The 19,129-nt window shown below is 33.2% G+C and overlaps 1 protein-coding gene across 1 annotated transcript in view; it reads left to right on the forward strand.

The window, feature by feature from the left end:
• The window catches only part of ANKRD50 (ankyrin repeat domain containing 50), a 72,979-nt gene that overhangs the window by 37,637 nt on the left and 16,213 nt on the right, over positions 1 to 19,129 (forward strand). The window contains exon 3 of the mRNA XM_051967506.1: positions 2,658 to 2,884. Within this exon, the coding sequence (XP_051823466.1) occupies positions 2,658 to 2,884 (227 nt within the window). The remainder of the gene's footprint in view (positions 1 to 2,657; positions 2,885 to 19,129) is intronic.

A 19,129-nucleotide genomic window follows, 5' to 3' on the forward strand; every position in this document is an offset into this window, starting at 1 on the left:
AAAGAAGCATACATTATGCTAAGTGCCTGCAATAGTGCTAGCAGTAGGAGCATATAAATAGAAAGGCAAGAAAGACACAGATGAAAAGAATAACCTTGGCTAGAAGGAGAATGGCATCCTTCTCCAAAAACAGAAAGTAATAGATTAACATGAAGGATTTTTTAATTTGGTAGAGGAGGGAAGTTGCACCAGTCAGATGTAAAATATCTAATACACACAAATGTGAAACATCTAATACTAATTTAATTAGGACCCATTGTAATCGCCCCTCCTTGATCAGCTAAACATTCACCATGTATGATCTAAGAAGACTGAAAGGGCCTTCCCACATAAGCCCACTTTTCTTTCAGTACCTAGGATAGAGCCTTAAGGGAATACTTACAGTTAACTTACTTGACTGAAGTGAAAATTCAGCAAAATTAACTAAAGAGATAGGGAAGTGGGGTGGCTTTACACTACTTTCTCCTCTCTCCAATCCCAAATGGCATTTCTATAATTTATGACCAGCCTTCTGGGTGGCACCTTCACCTTTATTGTAAGAATGATCAACTGTGAAAGATTTAGCTACTTTGAGCAAAACAATAATCCAAAACAATTTTAAAGAACCCGTGATGAAACATGCTGTCTGCTAGTTATGAAGTGATCCAAGCATTCTGGAGAACAATTTGGAACTATGCCCAAAGAGTATGGAACTTTACCCTTTGATCTAGCATTGTTTCTATTGGGCTTATCCCCAAAAAGATCTTAAAAGAAGGAAAGGGACCCATATGTGCAAAAATATTTGTGGCAGCCCTTTTTTGTACTAGCAAGATAGAGGATGCCCATCAGTTGGAGAATGGCTAAATAAGTTATGGTATATGAATGTTATGGAATATTTTCTATAAGAAACCATCAGCAGGATGATCTCAGAGAGTCCTGGAGAGACTTATCTGAACTGATGCTAAATGAAATGAGCAGTACCAGGATATCTTTGTGCACAGCAACAGTGAGACTATACTAAGATCAATTCTGATAGACGTGGCTCTTTTCACCAATGAGATGATTCAGACCAGTTTCAAAGATCTTGTGATGAAGAGAGCCATCTATATCCAGAGAGAGGACTGGAAATTGAGTGTGGACTTAACATTTTCACTCTTTTTGTTGTTGTTTGCTTGCATTTATTTTCTTTCTCATTTTTTTCCTGTTTGATTTTTTTCTTGTGCAGCAAGATAATTGTATAAAAAATATGTATGCATATAATGGATTTAACATATTTTTACTATGTTTAACATATATTGGATTACTTGTTATCTAGGAGAAAGGGGTGGGAGGAAGGGGGGAATTGGAACACAAGGTTTTGCAAAGGTTACTGTTGAAAAATTATCCATGCATATGTTTTAAAAATTAAAAGGCTTTAACAAAAAAAGACCTAAAAATAAAAATAAAATTTTAACTAAAAAAAAAAAAAAAAGAATGAAAGAAAAGAAAGATGCTTTCCACCTCCAGATAGAGAAGTGAAGAACTCTCCGTGCATACTGAAGCAGATTTTTTAACATTTTTTTTGTTTTGTTTTGTTTTCTTTTATAGCACAGCCAAGATGGAAATAGATTTTGCATGACATCACATGTGTAATCAATATCAAATTGCTTACCCTTTCAAGGAGGGAAGAAGATAAATCTGGAACTCAAAATTTAAAAAAATTGTTAAAAATTTTTACATATAATTGGGAAATACTTTTTTTTTTTTTTTTTTTAAAGACTTAAGTGGTCCTAGGGACTGTGACTCAAACTGTTGAAATAACTTCCTAAGTCATAAAAACCAAATGAAGCAGTTGTGTTTCTCAGCTTTCATCTACTTTCTATTGCTCTCAAATTCAACATACCCTTCTGACCAGGTGTTCCTTTATGGAAAATATAGAGCTGCTCTGTTCAAATGAAACAATGCTGAATCTTTCCAGAATATCTTTTCCATGCTATTTTTGAGCAAATTTTGTTTGTTATGGATGCAATTAGAAAGTAACATTATTTTATTAAAGGTAATCTTCAAAGAGTCTCTGCTAAGCACTATTTTTAGTAATAAAAATTCACATCTGTATAGCACTTAGAAGTTTCCAAAATGCTTTCCCAATAGCAAATATCATTGCCACTCTACGTACCATTGCAGATGGAGAAAAATGGGGGTCCGGAAGATGACATGAAATTCCCAATGTCAATAGCAACTAACAAATGTATAATAAGGCAGGATGAATTAGTTGAGCTAATTCTATAACTTGACATTTCTTGAATTTAGTTGCTGTATATATTTATATATTTAAAAGTACTAAAATTGCATTTCTTTTGAAAATTGTTATCCAATTCTTTCTCTTCAAATATAGAATCCTAGAATATTGGTATTGAAAAGGAATATAGTAGTCATTTTAACTGTTCCTATATCTTGTTCTATATGGGCTGACCTCTTTATTATGTTGAATTTATTGAATTTTATTGTTGAAATGGTTGTTTTTGGAAAATGAAATAATCATTTTAGTTAGAACATGCATCTTTGTATAAATTATTCATTCTAAAATCTTTGTATTTTCTTTGGTTTGTGACTTATTTCATGCTTCTCATTAATAGTGTTAATATTAACTTTGTTTGAATGGTAATATTAACAAAAACTGATAGGTCTATCTTTTATAGGTGTGTTCTCCTTCCTCTTTTGGGAATGAAGCCACCTCAGCAGAGTCTATTTCTGCTTGTTGATTCTGTGGATGAAGGTTGTAATATTGCTGAAGGTGAACAGACTTCAGGCTTATCTGGGACTGTGGCAGAGCTATTAGCTGGTCATCATGAATTCTTCCCACCCTGGCTGCTGCTACTTTGCTCTGCTCGCAAACAGAGTAAGGCTGTTACCAAAATGTTTACAGGTGAGTAAATGTATTGTGATTTGCAGTTGTTACATATATGTGTTATAATTTCTTAATAATTCAAGTAGAACATTTATTGTGTGTGTGTGTGTGTTGATATCAAAAAGTATCTTCTGTGACAATATGAGCAGAGCGCAAGCTTTGCTAGATCTTACTAAGGTGAAGGACTTTTGAATGTTCATCTTGAAATGGATTGAGTGCCCATACTAACCTGCATAAATTCCTAGGCCTTTACAACCATTTTGGACATAAAGGAGCATAATGTGGGGGAATGAACACTTTGATTGAAGTCAAGATTGATTGTAATTCTCAAACTTATTTACTGTTCCCTGTGACCTTGGGCAAGATACTGCCCCATTTGGTACCTTTATTTCCTCATTTATCAAATGAGAATATTGGACAAGATCATCTTTTAGAGCCTTTTCAACTATAAATATATTCTCTCAAGTAATGAAGCATGAGCTTTACATTCTTAATAGCTTCTGAAGGTGATTATAGAGAAGTTTGTGATCTTCATTGATGGAGAGCCTATGCACACTGACACTTAAAAGTTTTTTAAAAGTAATAACAATTGTATATGAAATGAGCATGAAAATACTTATCAGTAGGTATTGATGATAGTCCACAATGAGTATCTCATTCAAGAAGCAAATGCATGTTCAACAATGGTCTGCTATCCAATCATTTCTATCTCATAAGCTTTTAGTTATACCAGAGGCACAAGAAGAAATCAATAACTATTCATTGAGTGGCTGCTATATGCAAGGCACTCATTGTACTGGAAAGTATACAGAATTCTAAGAGAAAAGTCCATTAGGTTAGCTGGATATGGAATATATAATCCTATGAAAAATTCAACAGTCGAATATTTCAGTAAAATTTTATTAATTCATCATGCATCCTTAGAGATTTTGAGTAGTTAGACTAGTCATTAGACTGTGAGTCCTCTGAGGTCAGGGGCAGTTTTCTTTTTTTGTTGTTGTTGTTTTTTTTTTGTTTGTTTGTTTTTGTTTTTATTTTTGTTTTATCTTTTTTTAGTGTTTGCAGGTCTTAGAATAGCACCTGGCATTTAATAGGCACTTAGTAAATGCTTGTTGACTTAACTAATGACGGCAGGAAATCTTATTGTATGATTTCTTTGTAATACTTTCTCAAGTAGTCATCCAGTCAGTAAGCATTTATTGAATACCTTCTATGTATCCTTTTATGTTAAATGCCATATAAAGCAAATTTAATAATATTCGTTGATTCCTATTCACAAGGAAAGCTTTAATTGTCCTTTAACATGTGAGATCATAGAACTAAGCTAAATGGGACCTTAGAAATCATTTAGCCCAATCTCAGAATATGGAATGGAAAATGATTTGGCCAAAGTCACATAGAATTAAGAGTATATTTTAACCTAAATCTTCTGATCCCAAATTCAGTGGGTTTTTTTTGTTTTGTTTTGTTTTGGTTGTTGTTGTTGTTGTTGTTTTTGGATTTGGTTTTTGGGTTTTGGGTTTGTTTTTTTTTTTTTTTTGGTGATCTAAGAAGAGCTCTTTGATAGTTACATCCTTAATATAGTACCCATTCCTGTTTTTAAAAAAAAAAAAAATCATTAGAAAATAGGAATAAATAAAACTTTCCTTAATATGAAAAGTAGTATCTCTAAAGCCATATGCCAGCATTATTTGTAATGCAGATAAATAAAAAGCTTAACCAAATAAGTTAGGAGTAAAATCGAGGATCTTTATTTACTATTCAATATAGTTCTGGGGATGTTGAGTATAGCAATAAAGAAAGGGAAAGAAATTTAGGGAATCAGCATACAAAAAAGAGAAAATAAATTGATCAACTGTTGAGAGTAAACTCAAAAAAGTAATTGAGATAATTAATATCTTGAACAGAGTTTCAGAGAGTAAAATAAATCCACAAAATCATTAGCATTTCTGTATATTAACAACAAAGTCTAGTAGGAAGAGATGGAAAGAAAAATTCCACCTAAAATAACAGTATGTGGTATAATGGGACTCCTCCTGCCAAGACACACAGGAACTATATGAAGACAATCATAAAATTCTATATAAATAACATCTAAATAATTGGAGAAATATTAATTGCTTGAGGATAGGCCAAACCAATATAATAAAAATGATAATACTTTCTAAATTACTTTGCTTCTTCAGTGTTTTGCCATTCAGACTACCAAAGTATTATTTTATAGATCTAGAAAAAAATAATAGCAGAATTCATCTGGAGAAAGAAGAGGTCAAGAATATCAAGAGATGTAGTAGGGGGAAAATTGTCTTGGCAGGGATTCTCACAGTACCAGATCTAAAATAATAATGTGCATAATCATCAAAGCAATTGGATACTGGATAAGAAATAGAGATGTTGATCTATGGAACAGATTAGTTATACAGTATACAGAAGCAAGTTAATATTATAATTTTGTGTTATATCTTGGGTTTTGAAGCAAGAACTCATTTTTCTACAAAAATGTTGGGAAACCTGGAAAGCAAAAACAGGAACAGGGTATAAACCAACATCTCACACTATGTACCAAGACATCCTCCAAATGGATACATTATGTAATGTGAAGGGGGACATAAAAAAACAGACAAAAGTGTTAAGGACCATGTCTAAGCGCGAAATTCAGAAAGCCTGTAAAGTATTAAAGAGGACTATGTTATTAAGGGATGGATCAGTTCTCCCAAAGACCCCACAAGTGAATTATAACACACTTGAAGGAATTGCAAATCAGCCTTTACTGACACAATGTTGCTTATGAAGTGGGAATGAAATAAATCGGAGGCAAGAGGGAAGAGGAGAGAGGTCAGTGCATGCATCTGCCTCTCAATCTCCTTTTATTGTTACCATCCTCTTACATGAAGGGATCTATTCTGCTGGTTAGAATTAGATCCCCAGCAGCCACTAACAGGTTGCTCCTATAACAAAAAGAGCATTAAAGAGAGTGTTGTGACCAAACAAAATAAGTTTAGAATAAGTAAAGTGACCAATTTTAATTACATAAAATAAAAATATTTGCAGACAAACAGTACCCTTTTAGTTAAAAGTAGAAGCAGGAAATTTGGTTGGTTGAGGGGAGGGAAATCTTTGCATAAAATTTCTCTAATGTATTATTTCTAAGATTACATAGGGAATTAATTCAGATTTATAAGAATAAAAAGTATTCCACTCCACAATTGATATGAATAGCATTTTGTAAAGTGAAAAATTCAAACTATCAACAATCCTGTGAAAATCTGCCTCAAATTGAGGAAATGGTAGTTAAGATAACTCTGAGGTTCCACCCCACAATCATCAGATTATCAAAGATGATAAAAAGGAAAATAACACTAGAGAGGCTGTTCTATTCTCCCACATGTGGGGGTATGTATGCAGCATTAGCAACTAGCTACAGGTTGCAATAGGTATGTGAATGCATTGCTTGTATGAACTGGTTCTGCCATTATGGAAAGGAATTTGTACTTATGCTCCAGAAGTTATTAAACTATATATTCTTAGTCCCAGAATTACTGCTACTACAAAGAGATCAAAGAAAAAGGAAAAAAATTTCTATGATGGCAAAAAATTGGCACTTGAAGGCATATCTATCAGTTGGGGAATGGTTGAACAAGTTACGGTTTACGAATGTGATAGAATATTGTGAGGTAAGAAATGATGAAACAGATTCACAGAAGCCTGGCAAAGATTAAATAGAATGAAATGAACTAATATTTTGAATGAAAAGAAGAGAATCAGGAGAATAATTTATTCAGGTACAGACAAACTTGAAAGACTGAGGAACTCTGTCATAATGATCAAGCACAATTCCAGAAGTCCAAATAGTATGCTGAAACATGCTCTACCACCAGAAAAAGCTGGTATTCAAGAGTACAGTTTGAATATTGTTTTGCTTTGTTTGTTTTTTGGTTTGGCCAATTAAAATTTTTTTTTTTCAAAATATCTGATAGAAGATAACTGAGTGATTAGAATAAAGAAAAAATCATAGATGACAGTCTTTCCAAAAAGACAATCCAAGAATAGCAGTAATTATTGACTCTTATGATTACTTTTCATGTATATCTTTTTTTTCCTTTTCACTTTCATTAAATTTACTATAAATTTAATAAAATTAGTAACTGTTTGCTTTTAAATGTTTCGTAGTATAATATATGCTCAAGCTAATTGTAGATAACTAGAAGTTTTTTTTTTAATGATTTAAGAATTTTTAGGGATAGGAAAAAAAAGCATTTGAAATGAATTTGTTTACTAACCTAAAGGATTTCTGTTGGATAGAAAAATAGCAATTTTTAAAAAAGAGCACACTGTCAAACTAGAAGAATAGGATAGTTAGTCAGAATGGTTTGTTTTGCTTCTCTTATTTTATGGAGCTGACATGGGAATATTAACAATGCAGTCAGTGACTGAAAATTGGAGTATGAGCCATTTAAGAACAGGAATTGTCTTCAATTTGGCTTTGCTTCCCAAGAGTTTGGTATGCTTTGTATTCAATTAGTTATTCATTACATGTTCTTCTCTGGCCTCTTTGGGTACATAGGCAGATGGAACCCTTTTGGCTAATATCTATTTCTCCTGTTAAGCCCTCTTGTTTCCTGTGTGAACTCTTACTTAGAGGCTCAGTGATTATTCTAAGTTCATAAAGCCCTATTAGACACTCTTTTGTGTCCATCCACATAATGGATATTTTATATCTTTCATCTGCCACCATTTTTCCTTTTGACTTTTTCCTTTCTGCTATGACATAGTAAATATTAGGTAGCAAAAATTGTTGCAATTTTGATGTTAAATTGCAAATGTATTTTTTATAACAGCAGTGACTGAAACTGATTTCACCTGATTCCACTTAAAAGGTTTTCCTTATAGCCATATCTAGTGAGAACTATAAAATAATAATAATTTGTTGTGATTGTTTTTCTTCGTGGTAAAAGATAAATCTCCTGGCTCATCCACTTGGGAGAATATTCTAGAACCTCTCACCTTTCACCACTCAATGGATTGGTTTTCTTTATTGATTCCACTATTGTCCCTCAAGTAACTCAACTTGATCTGCTATGTCTCATGACCAAAGACTATCTTCACACTTTACTTTTGATCATTTTTAATTCATTTCACTTGATTACAGAAAAAAAAAATGTTATATCATTAACAAAGAAAAGAGGGAGAGATAATGCAGTAGAAAACATAAGAAATGGTCACAGTGCATCTGGACTTGGAATTGATGGTACATACTTGCTATGAGATTTATAGCCAGTAATCTCTGGACATCAGGAGTTCTAAACTACAATAGGTCTAAAAGCCTATCAGGTGCACTAAGTCTAACATAAATATAATAAGCCTCTGAGAACAGAGGACCATGAAACTGCCTTGGTCTGTAAAACGGCAAGTTCATAAAGCCTTCCATGCATTGGGATTGGACTTGTGTGTGACCATTGAAGTTATTTTGTTTGGTTGTTGTAGTTTTGTCTGACTCTTCATGACCTTCATTTTGGGTTTTCTTGGCAAAGATACTGGAATGGTTTATACCATTTCCTTCCTGTGTGCCAGGGTTACATAGCTAGTAAATATTTAAGATTGGATTTAACTCAGATAAAAGAGTCTTCTTGCTTTTAATCCCAGTCCTCTATCCACTGTACCGCTTAGCTGCTCTATTGTACTTCTAAACTCGGTGAAATTGTGAGATTCAATCTCTTCTTAGGCCTCTGAAGGAAAGGGAAATGGAGTAGTATTATAGTAAGACTACATATCTTCTAAGGTTTCTTCTAGCCTAAATCAGGGTTCTAATATACAGATGAAAATAAGAAAACAGAGGCTTTGTATGTTAGTGTTACCAATATATATTCTTCCATTAAACTTTGCAGACTTCATAAAATTTAGTCTCAAACGGAAAGTATCTCCCCTGTAAGGTTGTTTTACATATTTCTGAAATTTTCTTCTTTCTTTTGGGATGGATGTAATATTAATATTATATTAGATGTGCATGACAAACATGATGTATAGACAAAAATACTGGTTTGAGGGTCATCTAACCAGTTAGCTCTAAGCCCTAACCTGCCATTAATTTTATAGTCTATATTTCGTAGACTTGAGATCATAGACTGAGAACTAGAAAAGAAATACTGTAATACAATGGAAAGAGCAGTGGATATTGAAATTAGGGGACCAATGTTCAACTTCCTGTTGAATCACTGTCCAGTTGAATCACTGAGTGATTCTGGACAAGTCTTTTAACTTCCTCAGTTTTCTTTATCTCTGAAATGAAGGGGTTGGATTAGATTGGATCTAAGGTCTCTCCTAGCTCTAGATCTGTGATTCCATTACCTTGTCTAACTTGCTTGTTTTGCAAATGACTTGGTCTTGTTTATGCATCTGTGATGGAGATGTGAATGATACTTGTACATTGCACCAACTCTCTTACCATAAAGTAAGGAAGGATGATATGAAAGTATTTTGAAAGGTTGAAAGTACTAAGCAAAGGTTTATTATTGTTGTTTATGCTGTTACTAATTTAAGTTTGTTTTAGAAGTTCATCTTCAGTAAGAATTTAAATTCTTGCCCTGTGCCAGACAATGCGCCAGTTACTGGGGATACAAAGACAGAAATGGTATAGTATAGTACCTTTACTTAAGGAGCTTGCATTATAATTTGGGAGTGAGGGATATAATAAATTTAGACAAGTAAATGCAAAATAAATGTTAAATAGAAAAAAATTTAATGATGGGGGTGAAGAGAAGGGTGTACAGAAAACACTAACAATTGGGGAGAATCCATAAAGGCCCTTCTAAAGGGGGGTGGCATGTGAGCTAGAGTTTCTAAGCTAAGAAAGTGAAGAAGGAAAACATTTCAGGCACGAGGGACAATCTGGACAGACTAGATCTGGGGAAAGGAGTGACATCATAGAAAACAAATAAGCCAGTTAGAATGAAAAGGGGTGTGTGTGTGTGTGTGTGTGTGTGTGTGTGTGTGTGTGTATGTGTAGATATGAGATAATTAGTCTGGGGACAGATTCTGATGGGCTTTAAATGTCATAGGATTGTGCATCAATCAAGAGTCGTTGCTTGAATAGAAAAGTGACATTGTCAGACATGTGCTTTAAGTGAATCAATTTTGCAGCCATATGGAAAGGAGAAAGATTGAATGTATAGCTAGTTAATTGAAATGTTTCAGGAGTCTGTGCAAGAGATGATAAGAATCTGACCAAGAATGGTTGTGGAGTAAGTGGAGAAGAGATACTGGGAAGACATGTGGAAGTAGAACTAATAAAACTTGGCAGTAATTAAGACATGAAGTGTGAAGGGGAATAACAAGTCATAATTGACTTGGAGATTGTAAACCTAGGTGATTTGAAGGATGTAGTGCCCCTGACAGAAATGGGGAAGGTAGGAAGAATGATGGGTATTGGGGGAAGAGAGAGGAGGTTATAATAATAATAAATTCTGATTTGGACATGTTAAGTTTGAGATGACAAAGGTATCTTGGCGAAGTTGTCCAGCAGGCTGATGTATTGAGTTGTGCAGAACTGAGCCCAGAAAATATAAGGGAGAGTATGTAGGTTAATAAGCCATAAGCATAGAAATGATATTTAATCTAATGATAAGATTTAAAAAGGGTAAAAAAATACTTTGACATAAGATTGATTCAAGATGATAAGACCATTATACTTAGCCTGACTTTTTTGGGTCACTGACGTCTTTTATTGATTTTAGTTAAGTTTTTATTTGGTATTAAAACTTGATCTATCTAAAAATTGATGAGCTGTCCCTCTTGCCTGGAATGCATTTTGAACTTAGCCCTTCTCTTAGAATCCATAGTTTCCTTCAGGGTTCAGTTCATATACTATATCCTACATTAAACTTACCATCCCATTTCTCTGGCTGCTATTGCCTGTTGTATATGTGCTTACTTTGTATGTACGTGATAGTATACATGTTATACATGTTTTCTCCTTATAGAATATAAGGTTATCTTTGGATCTTTATGTAAGTGATTCTCATAAAAGGTGGGTGTCCCTCAGATATCTGTTCTGGGTTTTCTTTTCTGGACGTGGCTTTGGGGAGCAATAAGTATTTCAATCCCCCACTTTGACCAGTGAGCCAAAGGGAATGAATGAAACTACAATTAGTGGAAATAATCAACAGAAGGAAGGCATTAGAATTCAAGGAGATTTGGGAAAGGATTCCTGCAGAAGGTGAGATTTTAGTTGGGATTAAAGGAAGTCCACTGAAGGAAGCCAGGAGGTGATGAGGAAGGAGAGCATTCTAGGCATGGGGGGTAGGGGGGTAGTTTGGCAAAATGTCCTGAGTTGAGAGATGGATGGCCTTATTTGTGGAACAGCCAGGAGACCAGTATCTCTGAATTGAAGAATATGTGGGGGAGAATAAGATATGAAAAGACTAGAGTTAGGAGGGGTCAAGTTGTAAAGGACTTTGACTGCCAAATAGAGGATTTTTATATTTAATGCTGGAAGAGATAGAATACCATTGGAGTTTATTGAATCGGTAACGTGGTCATATCTGCACTTCAGGAAAGTCCATTTAATAACTGAGTATACTGAACTAGAATGAGAGAGGCCTTGAGACAGGAAGACCAACCAGTACCCTCTTGATAGGTCAGGCATGAGGGTTTGTGCCATGTAAAACTTTGCCTAAAAGAGTATATATTGCCCTGAAATTGACTTCATGAAATCATAAGCAATATACATTTTTATATTTTTAAAAAAATAAATGTCTTTAAAATTGTTATTCAATAGAATTTAAAATTCTAATGCCTTATATCTTGGATATTAAAAAATGAAAAGAGATGAGCTGATTATCAGAGATGTAATTTTTAAAAGAAATATGCCAAGTTTAAAAAAATCCTAATATAACAAATATTAATCAAGTGGACATTTCCATATATATAGTAGAATAAAAAAGGGTTATTTGTGAAAATGCAAATCCTTGTTATGTAGAGTTGCTTTTCTTTTAAGTTTCAAGTTGTTTGTTACTTTCAAATCTGTCTTGTTTGTGATTCTTTCTAGGTATCTTTTCTCTTTAGTGTATTTTATGTATTTATTCCTGATAAATAAATAAATAAACCCTTCCTTCCTTCCTTTTTTCCTTCTGTCTCCCTCCTTCCCTCATTCCCCATTATGTGTTTTTTTTATACTTTTTAACAAAAATGCATTTATTTCACATGAGAGAAATACAATAAAGATCTTTAAGTATATTTAAAAAGAAAAAACTAAACAAAAACTTCAGCTCTTTCAGTAATCTAGGAAAAGGCATTCCTTAAAGATAAAGAAAATTCTTACTTTGGTTAATGGAAAACAGATATCTGGAGATGGGTATGGGGGAATGATATAAGTGACTAAAGATGAATGGTGGGAGAGTCAGAAGAAAGAAAAAATAAATGAATTAATATTTTCTGGATAAAAAAGTGACATTGTCATGGGTGGGGTGGGGTGTATACTAAAAGACAGGGTGAGAAGAAGAAAAAGTATCTGATGGAAAGAAGTCATAGACGCAGTTCTACTCAGCCTGTCTTTAAAAGAAGAAGGTGAAGTAGTATTTTATCTTGGAGGGGGACTATGGAATGGTACAGGAAGAACATTGGAAGGAAAGTATATAACATAAAGTAGTTAGAGGAATGTCTCATCCTAGGTTGGGTGGGATGGATAGAGGACATGAAAGCACATTCATAATAATTTTGTGTTGAGGCAAGCCCTTACAAGCACCAAAGCAGATGTGAGCTATAGGAACTTGGTAAAACTTCACTTGCTTGTTGAATTTGTTTAATTATGTGTTTGAAGGTGAATGTAATCTTCAGATTCTCCTGCCATGGAATATTTGTGCTCTCATGAAAAACTGTTAATTTGAAATATCTTAAAAATTGTGCCTAATAAACAATTACTAATGTTTAACTGATCAATTTCATGAGCTCTCCAATCATCCTGAGTTGAGGACCTTTGAAGACAGCACCTCCATTTGGAACCCTCTTTCTACTTTAGAGGACACAGATTACTCCTTTGATTAGAAATGACTCTAAAAAAGACAGATTTGAAATCGGGTAGATTGGCTTCAAACTGCCCTGCTTAGTAATTTAGAAAGCTCTTAATACTTTTCCTTTCTCTGCATACTGTATTCTGTAATTCAGTAAGGGTATGCTGGAAGGGCATCTTCTCCACTCCCCCTCCTACCCGAGGAATGTCAGCTTGTGGCAGAAACACATGGCAGAGTTAGACATGTACTTACATGTAGCCTGAGAATAAGTAATTCCTTGGAGGAAGGGGGGTAGAGGGGGGGATTTTGAATTCCCCAGGCAATGTCAGCTTGGGATCTGGCCTTCTCACCAGAGAATGGAGAACTCCTGAACATCATCCCCTTAAAGGAAATAACTAGTCTTAAGATTTTTCCGAGATACAGAACTTTGGGATGAAAGCTAATAAAGAGAGAAAAGACTTTCCTAATTGACCATTCTTGAAAAAATAGCATAGAGTTTTTGAGGAAATAGCATACAGTTACTTTATTTCATCCTTTGTGGAGAACAAAGCCCTTTAGTTACTTGAAAAGTATAGATCTTATAGGAAAAAGAACATAACTTGCCCAATCAATCCTTAAAATATGCTATTATAGGATGGGGAGAGAGATTGGTTTCAAAGTGCAGAGTGGATAATTATTAGTCTTAGGATGAGTTTCTAAAAAAGAGGAACTCCACAGGAATTTCAAAAGAGTTATCTCATAAAATCTTCAAGTCTCTTTTTCCAGGGAAAGTGTTAGCTTATTTGCATACATTTTATCATTTCTCTATTTTGTTAATGTTGATCTTTTGCATTTAATATTTTAGGGTAAAATAAAGCTATTCTGTACCCCAATATGTGAATGCCTCTGTGTTTATACACTATCTCTATCTTAAGTATGTTAGCTATTCCCTAGAATAACACCAGGTGGGAACAAACCAAAGAGAGGTGACACTTTCTCCCATATTTATAGTTACCATGTACAGGTTATTTTCTAGTAGAAAATAAGCCTTCTGAGGGCAAGAACTGTTTCATTTATTTTACTTTCTAGCTATAGGACCTGCTACTTGATACTTAATAGATGCTTAATATGGGGAATAGTGAGAGTTTTACTTAAGTAGATATGTTAGGAAACCTCTGCCCCTTCCCAGAAAGCAACAAATGTCCGGAGTTGTTAATAAGTCCAGAGTTAACATATATTGTTTCTAGGTTAGAGAAACAATGAATGTAAGAGCATAAAATTAAATCAGGGCTTTATGATTCTGGAATGAGAATGTATATCAGTAAACTACAATGTACTTCATGAATTCAATTTGAGAGAATGAAGCTTTTCAAATAAAGATTCTTGGCAAAAATGATAAGAAAGGGAAGAGTAGATGTCATTTTTGATTGTGCTAATAAAGAGACAGGAGAGGACTGTTTTTTTGTTTTTTTGTTTTTTTTGCTTGTTTGTTTTTAATCTCCAGGTCTTGCTTTATATGAGCAATGTAGAAAGAATAAAGGGGAAAAAAATAAGTGAAGAGTCCAAGAATCGTGATGAAATTTCAGAATAAAGAAAAAGAATTAATAAGGGAATTGAAATATATTGTCATTTCATTAAAGATTCTAGAATGAAATTGACTTTAAGAAAATGGGATTTGGGGCATGAAAGATTCTGTATTGTATTCTTATCTGGGCATCAAAAGCAGGTGCCCAGGTCTTTCTTTTCTAAATCTTTAAGTAACTGTGGCTGGCTGCTTCCCAGAATGATGGCTGAGAGTACTGGGCTTGGAAGCAGCACTATTTTAAAAAGCTCTTGGATTCAGGATCCTGGGCTGTCCCCATTGGGTTCTGAGAAGAGATGATGATAGATTGACTAGCTGCAAAAAGACAGAAATATTTAATATAAGCTTTATAGACCATAGGAATAACATCTTGAACAATAAATTGAGAAACAAATCATAAAAATGTCAGCTAAGTGAGAAATAATAATAATGAGTAAGAAACAATAATAATTAATCAGAGAAATGCAAATTAAGACAACTCTGAGATACCACTACACTCTTGTCAGATTGGCTAGAATGATAGGGAATGATAATGCGGAATGTTGAAGGGGATGTGGGAAAACTGGGACACTGATACATTGTTGGTGGAATTGTGAATACATCCAGCCATTCTGGAGAGCGATTTGGAACTATGCTCAAAAAGTTATCAAACTATGCATACCCTTTGATCTAGCAGTGTTTCTATTGTGCTTATATCCCAAAGAGATCTTAAAGAAGGGAAAGGGACCTGTATGTGCAAAAATGTTTGTGGCAGCCCCCTTTGTAGTGCCTAGAAACTGGAAAATGAATGGATGCCCATCAATTGGAGAATGGCTGAACAAATTGTGGTTTGTGAATATTATGGAAAATTATCATTCTGTAAAAAATGACCAGCAGAATGATTTCAGAAAGGCCTGGAGAGACTTACATGAATTGATGCTGAGTGAAATGAGCAGGACCAGGAGATCATTATATACTTCAACAACAATACTATATGATAATCAATTCTGATGGACGTTGCCCTCTTCAACAATAAGATGAACCAAATAAGTTCCAATAGAGCAGTAATGAACTGAATCAGCTACACCCAGCAAAAGAACTCTGGGAGATGACTATCAACCACTACATAGAATTCCCAATCACTCTATTTTTGTTTGCCTGCATTTTTTATTTCCTTCACAGGTTAATTGTACACTATTTCAAAGTCCGATTCTTTTTGTACAGCAAACTAACTGTTTGAACATGTATATTGTATTTAACTTATACTTCGACATATTCAACATGTATTGGTCAACCTGCTATCTGGGGAAAGGGGTTGGAGGGAAGGAGGGGAAAAGTTGGAACAAAAGGTTTTGCAATTATCAATGCTGAAAAAATACCCATGCATATATCTTGTAAATAAAAAGTTATAATATAATACAAATTAAAATAAAATAAATAATAATAAACAAAAGAAAAAAAGAAACAATAATAATAATCATACATTGATTTTAAGATGAAATTAAAGCATTCTTCTAGGGGGAAAATAGTCCTCTGAAAATATTAAAATAGAAAAATAGTATTAATTTTTATGAAATTTGAAAACAAGTCAAAACAAGAAATGATGAAAATGAAAGGAAAATAGATAAAATTATGAACAAAAAGAATAGAGAAATGGTAAAAAAAATTTTTTTTAAATTAATGAATCATTAGCTAATTGGTGTAAAAGAAGAAAAACAAATTACCTAAATATAAATAAAAAGTGTTATGTCACAGCAGAGAGTAAATAAAAATAATTATCGGAAACTATACAATTACCTGTCAGTAGAACTGGGATCTTAGAAAGGGGATATTTAATTATCTATAAAATACTGAAATGAAAAAAACAAGAAATAGATTTCTTAACTTAGTCTCAGAATAAAAAGTAGAGAAAAGCACAAAGTTATTGACAGATGAAAATTAGGAGGTGCTGGAGGGAGTGAACTCCTTTTCTAGAAAGTTTTTCAAATGAAATCTATGAAGAATATCAATTTTTAATTAAAAATTTAAATTTAATAATCTAAATAATTCTAAAAAAATTCTATAAAATTTAACAGAACAATTAATACCTTTGCAAAAAAAGTATTCTCAATAAATGGAATGTAATATGCCATACCTTTATGAAACTGTATATAATAATTGTTAAGAAAATGAAAGCCTTCCTGCACCATAATCTATGATAAGCTCTGAATGAATAGTAATTTAAACATGAAGAAATCATGTTTAAAAAAAAATAAAGGGGAACAAAAACAGCTGTTTTTCATAACTTAATTTGGAGGAAATTCATAACTAATTCAATAATAGACATCACAAAAGGCAAAATAGAATTTCTTGATTATGTAAAATTAAAAGCTCAAACAAAATCATTGCAGCTAAAATAGAGAAGTGAAAAATAATTTTTGATTTAAATGATTCTGATGATTTATCTCATGTCCAAGTATATAGTCAATGAATAGGAAGGAATACATACCAATTATATATAGAGAGAGTCATGCAAAATTAGCCCTGGGTAATAATAAACTCGAAACAATTGGGGAATAGCTGTACAGATTGTGATATATGGATGAAGGTAAAATATTATTATTATACTCTTTTTTTTTTTTGGAAGAATTTTTTTTTTAATACTTAAGAAACTAATTCAAAGGATAAAGGGAAGATAAGGTATGAGCAGATAACAGAATATAGTAAGGAAAAAGAGAAAAATCATAATGCACAATGACTGTAAGATTGTGAAGGAAAATAATTCTACAAGGAAATTAAATGATGATTAATTCTAATTACCATTTCTAGGCCTAATGTGTTGATAATGAAATAAATAGACCTTCTTCCTCTCCATAGTGAAGTAGGAGACAGTCTATGAATATTGTGACTTACTGGCTTTTGATTAAATATTTTGGGATTTTTGCTTAAATATTTTTTTCATTAACTTTCTTTGCCACAAGGACATCTTATTGAGTAGTTTAAAAAAATTGATTGATATAAAAACAAGAGACAACAATAAACCTCAAAAAGTTTATAACAATATGAGACTTGATTTTATGCAATGAATACTGAATACTGAAAACCATTATTGATTTTGAGGATATAATGCTAACTTTTTTTCTTTCTAGCACAAATTATCTGATAATTTTATTAAGTCATGTATAATATTTATCTTTGTTTTGCCCTTGGGGGGAAAATACAATTTTTCCCTTTTTGTAGAATAGAAAAAGAGGAAATGGAAATGGTATATTTTGAGTTTATTAATTCATAATTTAATAAAACATACTTATTTTAGAATTCTCATGGAGCTGTTCTTTCATTAACAGGCCTATTCTATCAGTTAGATTTAATAATAAATAGGGAAATTATGTTAATGTAATTAGAATAACTTTGATCTTATAGTTAATTTTGTTCTCTGAAAGTCAGGGATTTTGATGTGATTGTCTAATTAAATAAGGTTAATTTAAAGGCAGTTACAATTGATGCACTGGATAGATGAAAAATATTAGAAATATTTTCAAATTAATGAATATCCAAAATTGTCCCTAAAAACAGAATTTAATTTATTAGTATAGAAACACACACTGTATGGACATAAAGTTTTTGTTGGATATATACAATTTCACTTTAAAACTGGGAAGTTCAGAAAGTCTAGACATTATTATTATTATTATTATTATAGCTTTTTATTGACAAAACATATGCATGAGTAATTTTTCAACATTGACCCTTGCAAACACTTCTGTTCCAACTTTTCCCCTCCTTCCCTCCACCCCTTCCCCTAGGTGGCAGGCACATGTTAAACATGTTATAATATATGTTAAATACAATATATGTATACATATTTATATAGTTATCTTGTTGCACAAGAAAAAACGGATTTAGAAAGAAGGTAAAAACCTGGGAAGAAAAACAAAAATGAAAGCAAACAACAACAGAAAGAGTATAAATGCTATGTTGTGGTTCATACTCATTTCCCAGTGTTCTTTTGCTGGGTGTAACTGGTTCTGTTCATCACTGATCACTTGGAACCAATTTGGATCCTCTTGTTGCCGAAAATAGGCACTTCTATCAGAATACATCCTCATACAGTATTGTTGTTGAATTGTATAATTATCTCCTGGTTCTGCTCATTTCACTCAGTATCAATTCATGTAAATCTCTCTAAGCCTCTCTGTATTCATCCTGTTAGTTATTTCTTACAGAACAGCAATATTCCATAATATTCATATAACATAATTTACTCAGCTAATCTCCAGTTGATGGGCATCCATTCAATTTCCTGTTTCTAGCCACTACGAAAAGGGCTGCCACAAACATTTTTGTTACATACAGTGTAGAGGGTTGAAACTATTGAGTTGATGCAGTGAGGTCAGGACTGCCGAGAACTTGAGGCTAACTACTGATTGGACAATACTCTATGGACATATGCTTGGAAAATGGTCCTTTCCACTATCCGTGCTGGCTCAATGATTGGTGTATACAGAGGATTAAAGGAGGGATTAGGGGGTGGAGTAAGACTAGCCAGCATCACTCTTTGGTGGTAGATGAGGGGGAAGGCGGTTGCAGAGATTCTGCTTCCAATCCTGTTCAATCCTACGTCTAAGACCAAGAATAAAGACTAAGGACTTTTGCTTATCCTGGCTCTGGCTGATTCTGAGGTATCTGGGGTGCTAGTGCGGTCATCACATTACAAGTCCCTTTTCCTTCTTTTAATAT

This window comes from Antechinus flavipes, chromosome 6 (genome assembly GCF_016432865.1).
Source record: "Antechinus flavipes isolate AdamAnt ecotype Samford, QLD, Australia chromosome 6, AdamAnt_v2, whole genome shotgun sequence".
Taxonomy (NCBI): Eukaryota; Metazoa; Chordata; class Mammalia; order Dasyuromorphia; family Dasyuridae; genus Antechinus; species Antechinus flavipes.